At 34.7% G+C, this 21,703-nt stretch overlaps 1 protein-coding gene across 2 annotated transcripts in view; it reads right to left on the bottom strand.

Moving 5' to 3' along the window:
- Positions 1-21,703, bottom strand: part of SMCHD1 (structural maintenance of chromosomes flexible hinge domain containing 1) — a 158,691-nt gene that overhangs the window by 101,320 nt on the left and 35,668 nt on the right. For both annotated transcript variants that reach the window (XM_030335646.1, XM_030335647.1), the window contains 11 exons: positions 20,141-20,231; positions 19,242-19,452; positions 16,564-16,684; positions 16,302-16,485; positions 14,533-14,727; positions 12,885-12,998; positions 12,227-12,333; positions 11,424-11,506; positions 10,705-10,818; positions 3,728-3,805; positions 3,529-3,648 (listed from right to left, as the gene is read on the bottom strand). In XM_030335646.1, coding sequence (XP_030191506.1) covers positions 3,529-3,648; positions 3,728-3,805; positions 10,705-10,818; positions 11,424-11,506; positions 12,227-12,333; positions 12,885-12,998; positions 14,533-14,727; positions 16,302-16,485; positions 16,564-16,684; positions 19,242-19,452; positions 20,141-20,231 — 1,418 coding nt within the window. The remainder of the gene's footprint in view (positions 1-3,528; positions 3,649-3,727; positions 3,806-10,704; positions 10,819-11,423; positions 11,507-12,226; positions 12,334-12,884; positions 12,999-14,532; positions 14,728-16,301; positions 16,486-16,563; positions 16,685-19,241; positions 19,453-20,140; positions 20,232-21,703) is intronic.

Raw genomic sequence — 21,703 nt, 5'->3', positions numbered from 1 at the left:
AATCTCTTACTGCTAAATTATAAATGATACTTTATTATAGGTAGGTATACATAGGAAAAAACAGTACATAATATGATTTGTTACTATCTGCAATTTCAAGGGATTCACTGGTGGTGGTATTGCAACATTTCTGCTGCACACAAGAGGGATTACTGTACTCAGGAGCTATGAAAGAATGTATTTAGCAAAATATATTTTATTAGTTATAATGAACAAAGTTAAAAGAGATGCTTTATATGAGAAAATATTTACAACATATCCAACAAAGGTTTAAAATCCCGAATACATAAAAACCTCCTATAAACCAGCTGTTTTTTTTTTTTAAACGTCTATTTATTTGTGAGACAGAGAGAGACAGAGCATGAATGGGGGAGGGTCAGAGAGAGGGAGACACAGAACTTGAAACAGGCTCCAGACTCTTGAGCTGTCAGCACAGAGCCTGACGCAGAGCTCCAACTCACGGACCGCGAGATCATGACCTGAGCCGAAGTCAGCCGCTTAACCGACTGAGCCACCCAGGCGCCCCACCAGCTGTTCTTAAAGTGTGGTCTCTAGTCTAATGGTTTCAGCCATCCCTTGGGAAATTATTAGAAAGGCATATTCTAGGGTTCACTCAAACCTACTGAGTCAGAAATTCTGGGAGTGATGCCCTGCAGTCTGTGTCTTAATAAGTTCTCCAGGTAATTAAAATACAAAGCCAAAATTTAAGAACCACAGCTTTAAACTATTAAAATGGGCACAGCAAACAAAACAGGCTGTCACAGATGACACAGCCCAAGAAAGGCAAGAAGAGGTGCACAACCTAATAATTAAACAATTTAACCACCAAGTAGGATAAATACAGAGGTCAGCCAGGAATCGGCACAGGAAAACTGGAACTTTCATAGTCTGCTGGTGAGGGTACCTTGGCACAACCTTTAGGAAGGGCAATTTGACAGTAATGTATTTAAACATTAAGGCATATACGTATCAGTTTTGCAATTCTACTTTTTGGTGTCCACGCTACAGAACTTCTAGCACATGTACACAAAGCAGCATAAATTTTTTCCCATATAGAAACATGGTTTGTAATAGCCAAAAAATAGGAAACAACCAAAATGTTCATCAACAGAAAACTACTTCAACTATAGCATGTCCATCTATGGAATGTGTTCCACAGCTCTTAAAACAATGTGGTAGATCTGTACGTACACAAAGGAACAATTTCCATGGTGGCCCTATTGATTGATTAAAGAAGGTAAGGTGATCACAGGCACTTAAATCAGCTCTCTCCAAAAATCCCATAATAATGACACTACAGAGATTTTATTCAGAGATTTTTTTTTTTACAGAGGTCTAAAACTACAAAAACAAAATATACAACAGCAATAGGTTTTGAAACTGGAGACCATATGGGTTCTCCATATGTCTTAAGTGTAACTGACTTAACGGAAAGACCCAAGAACATCAAACCCTCAATTATCAACAAAGCAAGCATAGAACCAATCTAATTCACACTACAGGATACCCAAAAGTCTCAGGGATGGTATGTTGGAATGAAACTGGAATGAAAAAGACCTGCTGAAGTCTGTTTAAAGAAAGAGTTCCCCAAATCCCTACTCCTCAATACACAAAACCAGTCAATTGTCTTCCTCATCCCCACCAACAGATGGCTAATTCTCTGAGGAAGATAAAAGAGTAGGGTTAAGAAGTAAGGGGCAAAGCACTATTAAATGTGTCACAGTCTGCTGAAAATAGCAAGTGAAAGATTAGATAGATGTGAGAACCCCAACAGTCTTTCCCAGCTTGCTCCCAAAATGCTGGCAGCCAGGTATTTACCCACCTACCAGGAGACTGGAAGGCTCTACTCTGGGGAATCTGAACAGTCAAAAAAAGAAAACCTAAAAATTCTCATAATCTCCCCCAAATGAACTAAAAGCTTTCAAACGTCCTGTTGTTAAGTGTAAGCAAACCACTAGTCGTGTAAGAGAGCATCTATTCTAAAAGGGCAAACATTTAAAACAAAAACAAAACCATGGAGGAAAATGACTATGAATGAAGTTTAAATGCTTCAAAAAAGACCACCACTGTTATTGATACCCTCCGAGAATTACTGAATATATGAAGTAGGCAGACAATGCTTTGAATAGGGAACAGAGAATAAAAAATGACAGCATAAAGGAAAAATTCAATAGAAAGGGTAGAATATCGTGTTAAAGGAATTTCCCATAATATAGTAAAATAAGAAATGAAAAGTAGAAAAAAGAATATTAATACACCAGTCAAGAGGTCTACTGTCTTAATATTAGATAACGTGGAAAACAGAGTAGGAAATCAAAGTAATTCAAGAAAAATTCCTAGAATTTAAAACTTCAGAAACTAGAACAAAAAAAAGATTCTCCAAACAGCTGGGGGTCAGAGAAGAGGCAAGACTGGGGTTGGGGTGAGGGGCAGAGAGGCTCACAAGCAAAGGTCAGGAATCTGAATAGCTTTAGATGTGATCAGCAACAACAGAAGAAAACAATGAGGACTTCAAAAATTTTAAAGAAATATCATTATGAATTTGCAATGACATAGAGCTAGAGAGTATTATGCTAAGCCAAATAAATCAGAAGAAAGATGAATACTGTATGATTTCATTCATATGTGGAAATTAAGAAACAAAATAAACAAGCACAAGGAAAAAAAGAGGCAAACCAAGAAACAGACTCTTAACTACAGAAAACAAACTGACGGTTACTAGAAGGAAAGGTGGTGGAGGATGGGTTAAATAGGTGATGGGGATTAAGGAGTACACTTGTCAAAATGAGTACTGAGTGTTGTACGGAAGTGTTGAATCACTAAACTGTGTACCTGGAACAATATTACGCTGTATAGTCACTGTATATTCAAACTGAAATTTAAGTAAAAACCTTAAAAGAAATGATTATGAAGCAGAATTATAGAGCCATTTTATTTATTTTTTTGAGAGCTAGTGCAAGACGGGGAGAGGCAGAGGGAGAGGAGATCTCAAGCAGGCTCCACGCCCAGCATGGAGCCCAATGCGGGGCTCAATCTCATGGTGGGGAGATCATGACCTGAGCTGAAATTCTGAGTTGGACACTTAACTGACTAAGCCACCTAGGCATTTTGAGATAATGATGATTATACAACTGGCCAAACATCTTTTACTGAATTATTTATCTATTCCCCCTTTATTTAAAATGCCACCTTCAAAAAAAAAAAAAAAAAAAAATTAAAAAAAAAAAAAAAACAAAGGGGCGCCTGGGTGGCGCAGTCGGTTAAGCGTCCGACTTCAGCCAGGTCACGATCTCGCGGTCCGTGAGTTCGAGCCCCGCGTCGGGCTCTGGGCTGATGGCTCGGAGCCTGGAGTCTGTTTCCGATTCTGTGTCTCCCTCTCTCTCTGCCCCTCCCCCGTTCATGCTCTGTCTCTCTCTGTCCCAAAAATAAATAAACGTTGAGAAAAAAAAAAAAATTTAAAAAAATAAATAAATAAATAAAATGCCACCTTCAGCATAATATGTAGTTATATACTGGTATTTCACTTACCTTTAACAGAAAATTTAATTGCTTTTGATGGTAGCGGTCTTCCTGCATACGTGTCTGCATTACTTTCATTCAACACAACTTGTAATTTCAATGTATAATTCCCCAACTTTTGAATATTTTCTGGACAAATTAAGAAGAAATTAAAAATCAAGTCAACATAATACTGACATAATTTTTAACATTCAGAATAATAACTCACCCATTTTTTTAAACCAGTAAGGCCATTTTCCTCCATGTTGACTAATATGTGAAATGATTTCTTTATTTCCATTTGAAGCTTAATAAAAGAAAAAACAAAACATTTATACCTTGAGAAACTGAAAACAGAACATGACTATGAAATGTCACACTGGTATCAAATATCTTTATTTGTTGTACATTTTAAAATTGTTTTAAAACTTCATCAAAAGATCTAAAGTTATCCTATGCAAGTGAACAGCATAATGAAAATTAGCTCATTAAAACACCTTTATTTCTTAAAAATATATCTTGTAAATAAGATTGATACAAAAGAACAGAGATAATTTTTTGATATTAAAAATAATTTTCCTTAAGAGCTTTCAAGATTAAAATACTATATTTATATAGAATAATCGCTAAGACCTAGTGACCTATTGTTATGGGAAAGGAGTAAAAGCATATATATCAAACATACTACCTTTTTTATAAGGAAAAGACAGAAATATAAATACATTCTTGCTCAGTATTATAGCACGAAATACAGGAAAGATAAGCCAAAAACTAATAAAATCATTACGTAAAGAGGGAAGAAAAAAGAGTACAGGGATGACATAACTTCTCTGAAGTTTTATTTCTGACTTTGAAATTATGTAAATGACTTAAAAATTCAAGAAATTGCATTAAAATACAGCAATTCATAAACAAAACCAAAATGTGTACTAAGTAGGTGACTTGACTACATTTTAAAAGTATATTTCGGGGCGCCTAGGTGGCTCAGTCGGTTAAGCGTCCGACTTCGGCTCAGGTCACAATCTCACAGTCCGTGAGTTCGAGCCCCACGTCGAGCTCTGTACTGACAGCTCAGAGCCTAGAGCCTGCTTCGGATTCTGTGTCTCCCTCTCTCTCTCTGCTCCTCCCCTGTTCATGCTGTCTCAAAAATAAACAAACATTTAAAAAAAAAAAAAGTATACTTCAAGTAACATTAGAATCATTTTTACTATTTATACAGAAAGAAAGATTTTAAGGACAGGGCTGCAAAATAGTCCAATTTATCAAGTCTTATTGTTAGTAATTATATTAGTATTATTATTTTGAAATGAAATACATTGTAGGATAAAACAAATAACCATTAATGTTAAGGAATCTGGATTTTCAGCATTAAAGAAATGAAATAAAAGCATAAAGCCAAATTAGTTCAATAAAAACCCAAAATGTCAATGTGAATTCAGTTTTTCTTTTCAAAAAATGTTTGTGATTAGCTATCAAAAAGCTTAAAAGCAGTTTCACCTGGGGGCAATGAGCAACTCTACCACTCAGATTGTGGTCTCTAAACACCATTCCCCACAGAAAGGAACCAGCAGTAATGGCTGAAACCAAGTCTAGGGTAGAACATGTATAACAATATTCTAGGATATCTTGAGTCAGGAAGCAAGAAAGCTCGCATCAAAGACAAAAAGGATCACATCAAGAAGACAGAAGAGCCAATATGAAGGCACATCAAAATGAATGAAGCATGTTAAATATATAAAACCCCACAAACTCACAAAAACACTACCAAAAAACAGAAACTGCTCACCAGGCATTATTGTACAGCAACAATGCTTAACTGGTAATTTGTAATTAAAGAAAAAGAATTATACTTTTTACTGCCTTTCCTATAAAAGCTGCATTTCAGGTAAACCAATGAACCTAACTGATAAAATTCTTCACAGATGAAGTCTGGATAACAAATTAGGAAGGAATGCAAGAATCAGAAAAGAATTACCTGTAATAACTAATTCACCAAATAATTCAGGCAAAATCAACAATGGATGAGACTATTACATAATGGTTGAAAGAGACCTTTATAATTAGCCAAGTGAATTTAATGATCCATTAGCAGCACTTAACGTGGAACAATCATATATCATATGCCTCTTAACATATAATACCATAAGAAACTCTACAAAACAAAAATATTAGGAACCCAAATGTATTCAATCTTTTAGGCTTACCTTCCAGTTTTCTGGCAATTGAACAAATAGGAAAAGTAGTTAAATGACATCCCAAAGGAACAAACAGAATCTGTGAAATCCACTACACTACAAGTGATTGAGTTCTGTCAGCAAATTACTGGCATGAAGAAAAAAAGGAGGGAGCTCTACTTTGAAAAAAAAGAAACTGAAGACATATAATAACTAAATGTAATACATGTGTCTGATACCAAAACCACCACAAAAGTCTATCATTTTAGAAAATCAGAGAAATTTAAGTTGGATGGTTATAAGATGACCAAAAGGAATTACTGTGATAATTGAAATTACACATTTTTAGAGATGCATGTACTTGAGATTCACCACACACACACACACACACAAAACAAGTACAACCAAATACTTCCTGTTGACTTAGGTTAACCAATGTATCTTGGAGCCCATTACATAATTTAAAAAATGTTGCAACTGTAAATTTATAATGAATATTAGACAGTAAGCCATTAGAGTTCTCTAAAAAAGACCAAGCAACTTTCTGATATCTTTTTTATTTACTCAACAAAAACTTAATAACTACCTCTTGTATCCTAGGCACTAGAAAAAAGTGAAAAAAAACCAACAATATGCTTGCATTCATGGAATTTCCATCTTGTAGATCAAGGAGTCTGCAAACTACTTTATTGCCCATGGCTGCTTTCATTCTAGAATAGCAGTTAGGTAGCTGTGACAAAGAATTTAGGGTCCTCAAAGCCAAAATATGTACTATTTGATCCATTACAAATAATTTGCCACCTCTGTTCTAGACAGCAAAGGCACATTTAAGAAGTAACAAAACACCAAGTTATACAAATAAATCTAAGTATATTAGTAGAAAACTAGAAAAACAGAAAAAAGTCTAAGAAAGTGGCAGTCTGAAACCTGAGAAATAGTTTTATCAAAGATATGCTGTTTAGGGGTGCCTAGGTGGTTCAGTGAGTTAAGCGTCCAACTCCTGATTTAAACTCAGGTCATGATCCAATGGTTTGTGAGACTGAGCCCCGCCCTGGGTTCTGCACTGTCTGCTTGGGATTCTTTCTCTCCCTCTCGCTCTCTGCCCCTCCCCTGCTCTTGCTCTCTCTCAACATAAATAAACATTTATAAATAAATAAATAAATAAATAAATAAATAAATAAATAAATAAATAAATAAGAAAAGTTGCTGTTTAAAAGTTGCAGGCAGAGGAAATACATACAAAGGTCCAGAGGTGGGAAAACTGGGCTTGTACAGGAACAAAAAGAATTATGATTGGGAATACAGTGAGGATGAAAATGTTAGAAATAAAGTTGAACAGGGAGACAAGGCCAGATCATGTGTGGAGTCCTGCAGAGCTATGAAAAGCCTAAAACTAACATCATATTCAGAAATAAAAGTCTGAAAGTTTTCCCTCCAAGATCATGAACAAGAAGACAAGGATGTCTGCTTACACCACATCTATTCAGCATGGTACTGGAAGTCCTAGCCAGACCAATTAGGAAAAAAGAAAATCCACTTTGTAAAGAAAGAAGTAAAATTTCAATGTTTGTAGATGACATAATCTTTTCAATTTTTCGTAATGTTTATTTTTGAGAAAGAGAGGTAACGCAAGCAGGGAAGGGACAGACAGAGAGGGAGACAGAGGATGTGATGTGGGCTCTGTGCCAACAGCAGAGAGTTCAATGTGAGGCTCCAACTCACAAACTGTGAGATCATGACCTGAGCTGAAGCCGGACGCTTAACCAACTGAGCCAGCCACCCAGACGCCCCAATGACACGATCTTTTATGTACAAAGCCCTAAAGATTCCACAAAAAAGCTGTTTACAGTCAATAAATAAATTCAGCACACCTGGATGATACCAAACCATGTTCATGTATTAAGATGACAATAACACCCAATGATTTACAAATCCAATATAATCCCTATCAAAACCCCAATATCACTTCTTCCAGGCATAGGACACCCATGCTAAATTTAGATGGAATCTCAAGGGACCCTAACAGCCAAAACAATCTTAAGAAAAATAAAGTTGGAGAACTCACATTTCCTCTGAAAGTTTACTGCAGAACTATAGTTATCAAAAACAGTGTGGTACTGGCTTAAGAGCAGACATACAGACCAATGAAATAGCCCAGAATAAAACCTTGAATATACGGTCCAATGATTTTTGACAAGAATGCCAAGACCATTCAATGGAGAAAAAAGTGTTTGATTATTGGTGCTAGGAAAACTAGATATCTACATGCAAAAGAAGTTAATCTATATAAATTAAACTCAAATCAAATAACTAAATGTAAGAGCTAAAATGATAAAACTAATCTTATACACAAACATACAAGAAAAAGCTTCCTGACACTGGATTTAGCAGTGACTTCTTGGGACGTCAAAAGAAAAGGCAACAAAAGCAAAAAACAGAAAAATTGGACGTTATCAGAATTAAAACATTTTCTGCATCAAAAAACCCCATCAATAGGGTAAGAAGGCATTCCACAGAATGAAGAGAAAATATGTGCAAATTATACAGTATCTGATAAGGATTATTCAAATATAAAAACTCCTACAACTCCAAAACAACAGAATTTAAAAATGAGAAAGGACCTGAATAGACTCTTCTCCAAAAAAGATATAGAGATGATCGATAAGCACACAAAGAGATGCTCAATTTCACTCATCATTAGAGGAATGCAAATCAAAACCACAAAATAACCACTTCACACCAATTAGGATGCCTTTTATCAAACAAATGGGTGGGGTGGGGAGGGGCAGAAAATGACATGTGTTAGCAAGGATGTGGAATGTAAAATGGTGCAGCCCCTGTGAAGAACAGTCTGACAAAAAGTTCCTCAAAAAGTTATACATTAGAATTAGCATATGATCTAGCAATTCCACATCTGGGTATATCCAAGAGAATTGAAATCGGGGACATAAACAGATTTATGCATACCAATGTTCACAGCGACATTATTCATAATAGCTAATACATGACAGCAACCTAAGTGTCCACTGACGAATGAATGGATAAACTAAATGTGGTACACAAACATACAATAGAGTATGATTTCACTTACTTGATTCCACTTACTGAGATACCTAAAATAGTCACATTCACAGAGACACAAGGCAGAACACAATGGTTACCAGGAGATGTGGGGAGGGAGTGATGGGAAGTTATTACTACAAAGTTTCAGTCTGGGTTGAAAAAAAGTTCTGGAGATGGACAGTGGTAATGGTTGTACAACAATATAAATGTATTCAATGCCACTGACTGTTTTTAAATGGTTAACATGATAAACTTATGTTATATATATTTTAACATAATAAAAAATGTTTTTGGTTGGAAAAACTATGGGGGGGGGGGCAGGCAGGAGAGTCCGAGTCACAGCAAGACTGAAGGATGCTACACTGCTGACTCTGAAGATGGAGGAATGAGCCACAAGCCACAGAATGTGGGCAGATTCTACAAGATGGAAAAGGCAAGGCTGCCCTAAAGCCTCCAAAAGGAACGAAATCCTGACACTTTGATTTTAGTCAGTGAACCCCATCTGGAATACCTAATAAATGGTGGGGGGGGGGGTGTGGGGAAAGGGTTGGAGAAATAAGGTATCGGGTGTCACAAAGGCCAAAAATGAGAGTATTTCAGGAAAATAAGTTAGTCAAACTGTTCAATGCCAAGAGACCTAAGAAGACATTTACATAAAGTATATAGGATCACTGACTAGTTTTTAAATTGTTGGAAATAAACATATATCAAATAAAATACTGTATCTTCAAAATCCATGGATGAGACACACAGTATGTAGGGATAGAACAGATCCTTAAACGTAAGTGAAAATACTTTTAGGCCATTAAGAAAAAGCAACGGACAAGAAACAAACAAGATGATTCAAATTAGGGAAATATAAAATGAGCAAGAATACTCATTTCTTCTCCAGTCAACAGGCCTATAATCTAAGCCAAGTACTTCTAGCTCACAGGTTCAGAGCCATAGTTTTTTGATTTACAACAGATTTTATGGATTAGCTAACCTGAATTCCTATCTAGTACAAATTCCTACACATATATACACCATATCTTATTTTAGCCCACAGTCACCTTCTTGGGAAAATTCAGAATAAAGGGTTTAAAAAAAACAGGGTGCCTGGGTGCTGGGTGGCTCGGTCGGCTAAGCGTTGGATTCTTGGTTTTGGCTCAGGTCATGATTTTGCAGTTCTTGAGTTTGAGCCCTGCACTGGGCTCCACAATGAGAGCGCAGAGCCTGTTTGGGATTCTCTCTCTGCCCCTCCCCTGTTCGTGCTCGCTGTCTCTCTCTCTCTCAAAATAAGTAAATAGGGGCGCCTGGGTGGCTCAGTCGGTTAAGCGGCCGACTTCAGCTCAGGTCCTGATCTCTCGGTCCGTGAGTTCGAGCCCCGCGTCGGGCTCTGTGCTGACAGCTCAGAGCCTGGAGCCTGTTTCGGATTCTGTGTCTCCCTCTCTCTGACCCTCCCCTGTTCATGTTCTGTCTCTCCCTGTCTCAAAAATAAATAAAACTTAAAAAAAAAAATTAAAAAAAAAATTAAGTAAATAAACTTAAAAAAAAAAAAACCCTTGGAAAAATACCGATTAAAAAATTAGTCATAACACACTTGAAATTCCTAACTTTAAGGGCGCCTGGGTGGCGCAGTCGGTTAAGCATCCGACTTCAGCCAGGCCACGATCTCGCGGTCTGTGAGTTCGAGCCCCGCGTCAGGCTCTGGGCTGATGGCTCAGAGCCTGGAGCCTGTTTCCAATTCTGTGTCTCCCTCTCTCTCTGCCCCTCCCCCGTTCATGCTCTGTCTCTCTCTGTCCCAAAAATAAATAAACGTTGAAAAAAAAAATTTAAAAAAATAAAAAAAAAAAGAAATTCCTAACTTTAATCAAATCTACTGTGTCTCTCAGATTGTTAGGTCATCGATAATTATATGTAGATATTAAAACCTGCATTACACATTTAAGAACAAATATTAAAGATTCAAATTAGTTTGCATACTTACAATGCAATATAACTTTGAGTTCAACCAGGAGTTTCTTTGACCCTCCATGACTTGTTCCTGGAAGCTTCTGCATCGCTTCCCCCTTTTTATTCAGTATTTCAATTCTTAATGCACCTACCAGTCCAAAATTTAAAATAAGAATGTCTTAGTTACACTCAAAAAATGTGATGAGGTCCATCAAATGATGAATGGATAAAGAAATGATGGTTTATATACACAATGGAGTACTACATGGCAATGAGAAAGAATGAAATATGGCCCTTTGTAGCAACGTGGATGGAACTGGAGAATGTTATGCTAAGTGAAATAAGTCATACAGAGAAAGACAGATACCATATGTTTTCACTCTTATGTGGATCCTGAGAAACTTAACAGAAGACCATGGGGGACGGGAAGGGGGGAAAAAAAAAGAGGTTAGAGTGGGAGAGAGCCAAAGTATAAGAGACTCTTAAAAACTGAGAACAAACTGAGGGTTGATAGGGGGTGGGAGGGAGGGGAGGGTGGGTGATGGGTATTGAAGAGGGCATCTTTTGGGATGAGCACTGGGTGTTGTATGGAAATCAATTTGACAATAAATTTCATATATTAAAAAAAAATGTGATAAGTCTGCTAGGTCTTGACATAGTGTTTTAATTCATCATGGTCTTTTACATATTAAATACGTAAGACACACAAAAAGCATATTTTCAGTATTAAGGGAAAAAAAAAAAAAAACATACCAATGGGGGTTCCAGCAGGCCTAATCTCATTTGGCAATAATTCATCTCCTTCAGGCCAAGTTACTGATAATCTATCAGGGAGCCTATTATGAAACCAGCATATTAATGTTTCATGAACTATGTTAACTATGGTCTTAATAAGATAAATACAAGTCACTAGAAACTGTAATATTTATTTTTGATATAGTATTTTGAAAGGCTAATGCTAAAATTCTACATGATTAATAATCTAAAAAAATTTCCCTAACCATTACTGTGGTTACTGAAACAGTAATACAAAATCTCTTGGTATTAAGAACCAAGAATTATCAATTGGGGGGAGGGCGTTCCTCTGCTCTTTTACAGTACAAGTTACATTTGGGAAATACAATAAACTATAAGAGAATTATTGGTGAAATTCAGTAAGAATCAAAATGACTGCATCATTAGCCAAGCAAGAGCTACAAACAATTTTGTTTTTCTACTTTCCTTTACTTCTTTGGTACTGATCTTTACCTCCCAACAGTTACTACGACTTTCTTCTAGTTGTAGGTCAAACCAAGTTGTTTTCTAACATATTGGAGTCATAGCGCCTATAACAGTGACACTTTAGATACATAAAATTTACTTTTTCTGCAAAATGCAGGATTCTGTTTTACAAAGCTCTCAATTTTTTTTAACAGCAAGTTCATCACAATATGTAAATCTATGACTACAAGTGTCCTATTATGTGTCCATTAACAACACACTCAAGAAGAGTTAAAAACGTTATGATTCATTTTTTATTTTGTTACTCTTATCCTGCAATTTGAAATGTGAGTTACCTTGCCATTTCATCTTCTACATATTTTTTCACAGCTTTCTCAGCAACTGTCCTATCGAGCTTTGCAATTGGCACAGTTTTTACTTCATCATACAGTGCTTGAGGTTCCTGAATAATTTATATCAACATTTCAAAAAAAAAAATTCAAATTTGGCTACAATGAAAACATTTGTTTCTTCCAAAGAAACATTTTACCCCAATTAAGTACGTAAGTCATAATAACCATTATTACATTATACCACAATGGTTCTATTTTTCATGTAACCTCCTTAGACATAATTAAATACCATTCAAATATTATCAAGAATATAAGGATAAAGCCCACTCTCATTTTAGAGTTATTCATCCTTGAGAAAGAATTCTGGCTCCAATTTTTTACTAGTTTGTGGGCCTTGGACAAAATTTGCACTTTACAAAATTATTCTGACAACTAGAAATAACATACGTATGTTTGTTAAACATTGGGCACATGTTAAGCTCTACAGATTATTGAAAACACCAAATAAGAAACACAAAAATTCATGCTAACGCTAATGTATCCAACAGAAAAACCAAATGCAAACAAAATATAAAATACTGTATCTTTATTTCAGCATTAAACAAAAATAAGCAGTACCAAGAGACTTCCAATAAAAATGTTTTATTACTTGCTATCTTACCATTGCAATCTGAACCTCTCCTCCTGTGGCATATACTTCTCCATCATGATCACCATAAAGAAAAAATTTTACTATGCTTCCATAAAAGAGAGGAAGTGTCTTGATTGTCTTGACCTAATAGTTTTTAGAGAAAGGCTTTTAGTATTTACTAAAACAGGCTTAATATTCATAATCATAGAACTATTTCACTGAAGGGGAAAATTCAGTATCGAAAAATTACTGAAAAAAACATTCTAATAAAGTTGCATTTATTTATATTTGCTTATATAAGTTTCCCACTTATTCTTAACATACCTTTGTAAAGACACAGTGGCTTCTTCATACAAAAATGTCATTGCTATGCATATGTCTAAAAGGTCTAGAATTCCTCCAAAGTCAATTATGAAGCCAAAATACCTCAAACCCTTTTTTTCCCACAAAATCTTGCTTTCAGACTATGAACAGTGACTATGAACAGTGAATAACTCTGACAACTTATTCCTTTCAAATAAACTGGCTCAAAGCTTGCCTATGGGTACTTCTTTTCCTTATGTGGCTTTAAAAATCTAAAGATAATTTTCATTAGTTGAATTCAGAAACTCTTGACAGGGACTACAAGAGTTTACACACAACCTACTTTTTCGGCCTCATTTCTAAACTATTTCCTTTCACACACAACATGCTGCAGGACAACCCAACTTTACTACTTGCTGTTTCACTGCACTTACCTGTATTGTTGTCTAAGTTCAGATTATGGTCTCTCAGAAAGCACCTTACTCAACTACCACACAGAACTTGACCAAAGTGTTCACTTCCTCCTTGTAACTCACTGCTTGACATCAGGGTTTCCTTCTATCTTTATCCCTTTCATTTTCCTTTGCCAGTGCATCCTTTTCACCCTAACCCCCCTATGTGTTGGAAAAGCCAGGCTCTAACTTCACACATTACACCTCTCTAGATGATCACATACAATTCCCAAGCTTTAAATACACGATGACTCCTCTCACACTACAGAGTGAATGGACACCTTCAACCTTTGTAGTATCTGCATAAACACCCAACTCTCTACCTCTTTCAAGATTCATACAAATGCCACTTCTTGCCCAAAGAATGTCATGATTTGCTCTTTTCCCAGGCCCATTCATAGTCAGAAAATGCTCTCCTCTCCTTCCAAACTGCCAAAGCAGTATTCATTCTCTCCTTTCAAGCATTTGTTCTCTTATCTATTATTATTTATGTTTAGGTTACTACCAAGTTTAGACTATAATGTCCCTAAGGACAAAAGATCTCTCTCCTAGATCTCTTCATTCTCCATAATGTAATCAACAAGCAGAGTAACTTACAAGCAGCAAACAGGTAACGAAAATTTAGTAAAAAAACAAAAACAAAGCAAAAACCTCATTACATCACATTAAAAAAATTTAAGACTCTCCATTTGAGTAAAGTTTAGTGCAAGAAAAAAAATAAAAACCTTACTAATAGAGCCTTTGGGAAACAGGTTTTTAATAAATGCCACATTAAATTATGCCATTAAAATCAGTTTGATATTTTCATTCTTTCCTGACTCCTGAGGAGCCAATACATGCACTATTTTGTTGTTAAATTCTAATACATCTCATTCAGTTTCAAATTCTATTCAAAACTGAATCCAGAAATAAGTTAAACCTACCAGCTGTCCTGCTTTATATATTTTTCCATCCCATTCTATTGCTGAGTATGTTGCCCAGGGGCCCTGCTTTTTAGAAGGAAGATCGGGACGTGTAATTATTCCTTTAAAAGATGTAAATTTTATTTGTTTGTCATACTTCTCATGACAGTCCTTCAGCCATAAAGCAAATTCTCTATCAATTTTCATTCGCTGTTCCTGTAAAAAACAATTTTTAATGCTCTATGAAATACAGCTACTAGTAAACAAATATAACCATAGATGCTTGTCATTCATTCCTTTTTTTCTTCCACATACCCCACCCTCAGAAAACCTAATAGAAAATTAAAATATTCTGCTGGAACTTTCTCCCATACAAATTTAGATTTCCTTTTTTTTTTTTTTTTTTTTAATTTATTTTTGGGACAGAGAGAGACAGAGCATGAACGGGGGAGGGGCAGAGAGAGAGGGAGACACAGAATCGGAAACAGGCTCCAGGCTCCGAGCCATCAGCCCAGAGCCTGACGCGGGGCTCGAACTCACGGACCGCGAGATCGTGACCTGGCTGAAGTCGGAAGCTTAACCGACTGCGCCACCCAGGCGCCCCCAAATTTAGATTTCTAACAAAAGCATTACTAAAGAAAAAAAGTCTTTGCTATCATCTTTGGAACCAAGGTCTCAATGGTCACTACCAACAACAAAAAGCTAGCTTTCCTTCTCTGGTACGAATTTAAGAGTACACCAAAAATGATGAATACTGGCTGCCTAGCAGAAAGAGAAAGGTGATAAAAATTTCTCTCCATTTATCAAGCATGCATATACATACATACATATATACATACACATCTATACACACACACACATATATATACACACATAAACATATATACACACACACAATAAACATACCTACAGCGTATCTATGGTATTAAAATATCATTGGGGGAGTGATCAGGGGTAAAAAAGGTCTAAAAAGCTCCTTATGAGGAGGATAATGAAAAAAGGGTTGAGAAACACTGCTATACTGAACACATTTTTCCTTTTACATATTATATATACATATATATGTATATATATGTATATGTATATATATATATAGCATCCATTCAAAAAAAGTTAAAACACATATAGAAAATTAAGTGTTTTCTAGTAATAAGAAAATGTGTTATTGTTTACCATTCTTCACCCTGTTGGAAGATAGTATAGAAAGATTTACACTCAAGCATAAGCTGTTTAATGCCTGTCTTTAAGAGAATTAGTAGGGAAAAAAAACCTCCACAGTACATGCTTTTGCAGACAATAACACATGAAGTAAAGTTCGTTTCTTCCTACATATCTTACTGTATAATATACCATTTCCAAATGAAAATGGAACAAAATAAAAGATGATTTCACCTTAAATTTATTAACTTGCAACTGGAAAACCAATCTTATCACTGAAGAAAGTTAAGGCTACCAAATTTTTATACTGCACTTCAATGTATAGCCCTTATAGTATAAAATATGATTTTATATGCTCTCATCAAATGGACATGCTTCTGTAGCTTCTATTCACTGTCATAGGTCTTAATATTAAGATCTAAATATCTGTAAAATTTTCATCCAAACACAGCCTAATCAGTTTGAAATTTTTGAGTAATGTGAACACATAAATGCTCAAGAATTTATATTCTTTTGATTTAATAAAATAAAAAGCATAAAAAATTATCAGTACAAGTCTATACTACTTGTGATTTTTCTTGTACTTAAATAGAACATAGGCAAATATTCAAAATTTATATTTAAAATCATACCTGTCCATTTAAAATCCTTGTGAAAAGGGTGTTCTTGTCTTTCAATTTTAGCTCAAGATCCATAAAAGTCAGTTTATTTGTGCTGACCTGGAATTTGTCATTAGTGAATAATGCACCAGATATTCTATTGTAACATTCAATTGGCGCAAGCCCTCTCTTCTTTGGAGGAGTACACCAGTCAAAACTTGAACAGAATAAAACATTAGTTAGTAAAAGATAAGGTTTATAAATCAATGTAATTTCAGCAAAAATCAAAACTTACTCTTCAACAGATGTATATGGTATTAGCCGTCCATTCCAAAAACATTCAAAAATAGGCCTTTTCCCTCTTGCTGCTTTCTCAAGTATAAAACAATCATCATCATCATCTTCATCTTTTAATTCTAAAGCAAATGCATGAGTAGAGCAAAATGTTTATTGCTATAGAGTTTATGCAATTTATACCACTTCTTTAAGTGAAATATTAAAGTTGCTTCAGAGAAACTATGACAAAAACTCATTAGGTCTCTCACACTGTTTTCTGTAAAACTTAATGACAACTTTAGTTTGCCCTCAGAAAGGCAGATTTCTGAAGTTGTTCCCCATTACCAATGGTGTTCTTAATCATATTAATATATAATTACTTACATTACTTATCAATCTGTGTTAGGAGTACTACACGAGCTGCTAAGCCTGCAATCTTTAAAATCTATTTACAGTGTAGAAGAGTCACACATGCAAAGAGACTATGCCCTATAGCAGAATCGCTCTTCCCTACAAATACAGGAGCTTGAATACTGTACCTCAAATACACGTTTCACAATTCTGTCAGAACCAGTAGGTTCACATAAAAATCATCTGAGAAATCTACAGTATCTAGTAGCAGCAACTGTGCCTAGTTTGAACAAATTAATAACACTAAACTTAATTTTACTTTAAATAACCTATTAAATTTTCAAAGATCAAACTCAGGTGATACAGCTACAATTATAACATATTACAAAGCATCAGAAGCATTATTAGCACAATTGTCCATAACACTTTTATGCTTCTGAGCAATACACTTTCATATATCCAAACAAATTAGGATCAAACACTATGGTCCTGATAGAGTAACGCCTTAGTTATTTTGGCATTCAGGCACCTACACAAAATAAACTCTTCTTCCCCCAAAAAACACTCAACAAAGAAGTTCCTTTCAATCAAACCCAATCACTTTGCTCTTGGAGAATCCCTCTGGACCACTCAACTTATTGATTCTTATTTTTTTTTTTATTTTAATTTTTTTTTTCAACGTTTATTTTTATTTTTGGGACAGAGAGAGACAGAGCATGAACGGGGGAGGGGCAGAGAGAGAGGGAGACACAGAATCGGAAACAGGCTCCAGGCTCCGAGCCATCAGCCCAGAGCCCGACGCGGGGCTCGAACTCACGGACCGCGAGATCGTGACCTGGCTGAAGTCGGACGCTTAACCGACTGCGCCACCCAGGCGCCCCGCTTATTGATTCTTATTTTAAGATATCACTTGAAGAACTTTATCTTTTTGTCTACAGCATACAAAAATGACAAAGGTTGGCAAATTAAAAAGGGGTCAGCTACATTGTGGAAGGTAGAGCCACACTTACTAATAATGTTGGACACTATTCTAAGGATTTGCACCAGCTTCTTATCTAAAATTCACAACACCTCGGGGCACCTGGGTGGCTCAGACGGTTGAGCGGCTGACTTCAGCTCGGGTCATGATCTCACAGTCTGTGAGTTCGAGCCCCGTGTCGGGCTCTGTGCTGACAGCTCAGAGCCCGGAGCCTGTTTCAGATTCTGTGTCTCCCTCTCTCTCTGACCCTCCCCCGTTCATGCTCTCTCTCTGTCTCAAAAATAAATAAACGTTAAAAAAATTAAAAAAAAATAAAAATAAAATAAAATAAAATTCACAACACCTCTAAAAGGAAAGAGATTACCTCCCATTTCACAGATAAAGAAACAGATAAGGAGTAGTTTGTCAAAGTTTACACAACATAAAGTGTCAAAGATGGGACTTACATTAGGAAATCTGGTTCCAGAACTCACAAGACTAACAAGTATTCTGAATGAGAAAGTTTAATATTGTTACTCTATGTATTCAATGCAATCTCAGTACTCCACCAGGATTTTTTTTTAAGTGAATGTACAAAGTGATTCCAAAGGTTACCCAAAAGAGCAAAAGATTAAGAATTTTCTCAAAAAAGAATGTTAAGTTTCCTGATCTGCAAGTATCAACATACAATACAAAGCTATAAAAGTATCATTATTCATGTATATAAATATAAAATAGATCAATAACTTAAAGAATTCAAATGTGTGTACTTATTGGAACTCAGTATTATAAAATATTTCAAACTATTTAAAAAACAGTAACATTAAGTAACTGGTGCTACAAAACCAAATACTCACATGGAAAATATTAAGGCAAAGCCCTACCTCATTGTAGTACAAAAAAAGGAGATTCTACATGCATTAAAGATCTAAACATAAAATGACTTTTAAAGAGAACTACAGGACATTTTTATAATCTGGAAATATAAGAAGGCTTTCCAAAGCAAGACAAAATCAGAAAGCATTAAAAAAAAAAAAAAAAAACTGACATGACTATGAAAAGCTTAAAACTTATTTATAAATACCTACAAAGATAATGAGAAGACAATATGTAAAGGATTAATATGCAGTACATAGCTAAAAGTTCAGTAAGCAATTCATGAGAAAAGAATATGTAATATTCTTTAAAGCCAGTGCTTTACTCATCTGGAAGTGAATACACACATAAATCAAGAATTATAAAAATTATAAATACCTAAGAATTTAAGACATGCTTAAGAAAACAAGTTTTAAAATTTATCTAGCCCTAAGAGCCCAACTAATAATAATCATTAAAAAATTCTAAATCACAACTTCACATTTTGTAGCTAAGATAACAGATTAACATACTTGATGGAAAGCATGGATCATCGGGGTAAGTTTCTCTATCATATAAGAAAGGGTGGTATCGAATAATCCCTTCCACTACACCATCTCCTTCAACATGAGCCTTGAACTCAAAACTATCAGCTGCTGTGTTTATATACAACGTCTGCATGTCATCTTCTATTTCCCTTAGGTTGACAATCTTAGGTGCCTTCCCCTTTTCAAACATAGAAATCTAAAATAAAAATAAAACAAAAATAATTAAATTCTATGGTGACTTCACTTTTGCTCTCAACTATGATCTAACAACAGAATAGGTAAAAACTTGTATTTAAACAAGTAATCATATAGCTTAATTAAATAAATATACTTATATATGGGTTAAATAACCATATGTAGCATCCCAATAAGGAACACAATATGCTACTTAAAAAAATAGAACATAAGCAAAGCACAGCTAAAGAACAATTAACTCAGGAGTACATTTAAGGCTTCTTGCTAGAGGTAGGAAGTGAGACAACGATGCATGTGAAATTCTTTCCAAGATGTGGGCAAGGATATGGAGAACCCAATACTCATGTTCTATACTTCTAAATCTTACTTCACCATCATAAGACTTTTATGAACAAAGAGAAACTTTATATCCCTTTTCCTCCCCACTTTGATATCTGATGTTCAGCAACAACTCACATCTCTAAAAAAGACAGGAGAAAAAGAAAGCAAATACTATAGTAAATAAAGGTTCAAAAACTACATAGATCTAATAATGATCTCTCTACTTAAATATTAAATTGCCAAAATACTTTGGTAAAAGACAAAGAGAGAAGGGTTGTCTATTGACTGATTTTTCTTATCCAAAGTCATTTGGAACTGGAACAGATACCTAATAACTTGTACTATTTTAAGAAAGAATTTTATCTTACTTCAATATCAATGTTGTTGAAAGGTCCAACTTCTTTTGATATACGTTTTTCATTGCCTTTTGGGCCATGAATATAGTAATGATAAATATGCCTAAAATATAGAAAAATAACTTTATACTTTTAATTCAATTTAATTCATAAAATTACAGTTCACATAATAACCTACAAAAATAATTTTTATGACCACTATTTGGCAGTTATCTATTTGGTAGGTACCAGCCAAGCACTATACTAAGCATTCTTAAATACAGTATACCATTTAACAGTATAAACGATTTGAAATGCAGGTATTACGATCTCATTTTATAGATATAGAAATTGGGGTGCAAAGAGTTTACACAATTTAAGGTTACAAAACTAGAGTTGGAGAGAGGTGGACTACAATCCTAGCCTTTCCAACATCAAAAGCCCACATAAATTACACTTCTAAGAAGTATAGTATGAAAACTAGAAGGCAAGAGACTATAATTCTACTTGTTAGGCATGTTCTAAAAGAGACTTAAATAATCAGGGAGTACATAGGATTGGATATTTTTAAGCTATCTGAATATGAGAACGTTATTCTATAACTCTCGTCTCTCCTCTCTTACAGCATTGAGACATTCTTGCCCTAACATTCCTAAAGCAAAACTAATAAATTCAACATAATCCCTTTAAAAACCAATTCACAACTCGCTGCTACTTTATTTTTAAGTTTTAAAAGTTTTTTGGTAAGATTATTTAGGGCTAAACCATACTATGTTATTATTTACTCTTCAAACAAGTATTTGCAATATTCCTTCATGTGAATTTTATTTGTAAAAAATTATCCTAATCTTTAAAATACTGAGATAAAAGGAAATCACTGAAAATCTTTAGGTCTTTCCTCATGCATATCAAAAGTGTTACCGTAATCAACAGTTTACAAGAATACATTAAGAAAGTGCTATAAATAGCTTAAAAGAATTTCAAAGAATGGTTAAAGTAATAGATTATTCTTTGCTACAGCAAGATTATATTCTGTGTTATGTACACTGAGCTCCTTTGGTTAAAAGAAATCATTACAAAATAGCTAATGAGATGTGTACTTCGAGAATAAAAATTCCAAAGTCCTATTCAAAATTCTTAGGTTACAGAGTCAATAAACATCAATACGCAACAAGAAGAAAAGATACTTCTAAAATAAAATTATTTTCCCATAAAAACTTTTTAAACTGTTAGTATACATTTCTATACAAAATAAAAAAAAATCTCAAATTAAGTACATTAGTTAGTCTTTTGGGTAAATACAAAAAATGTTTTTTAAAAAATGTAAATTTTGTGCAGTTGTACCCATTTTTGCCATACTCAGTAATTCAGACTAATGTAAATTATGGAAATAAATGGTCCTTACTATGTTTACAGAGAAAAAACTAAGAACCATTAAACATTCTGATGATTTAGTCTAATGGAATATGTCACACTCCCTAAAAGTTTTCCTGGAATAGATATACAACAATTTATTTTCACTATTATTAGATCATATAGGCCAATTTGCGTATTTTTATTTTAACAGACTTCATGCATTCGATAAACATTTATTGA

This window comes from Lynx canadensis, chromosome D3 (assembly GCF_007474595.2).
Source record: "Lynx canadensis isolate LIC74 chromosome D3, mLynCan4.pri.v2, whole genome shotgun sequence".
NCBI classification, from domain to species: Eukaryota; Metazoa; Chordata; class Mammalia; order Carnivora; family Felidae; genus Lynx; species Lynx canadensis.
The sequence above is the reverse complement of the archived record's forward strand: the minus strand, read 5'-3'. Positions and strand labels throughout refer to the sequence as shown.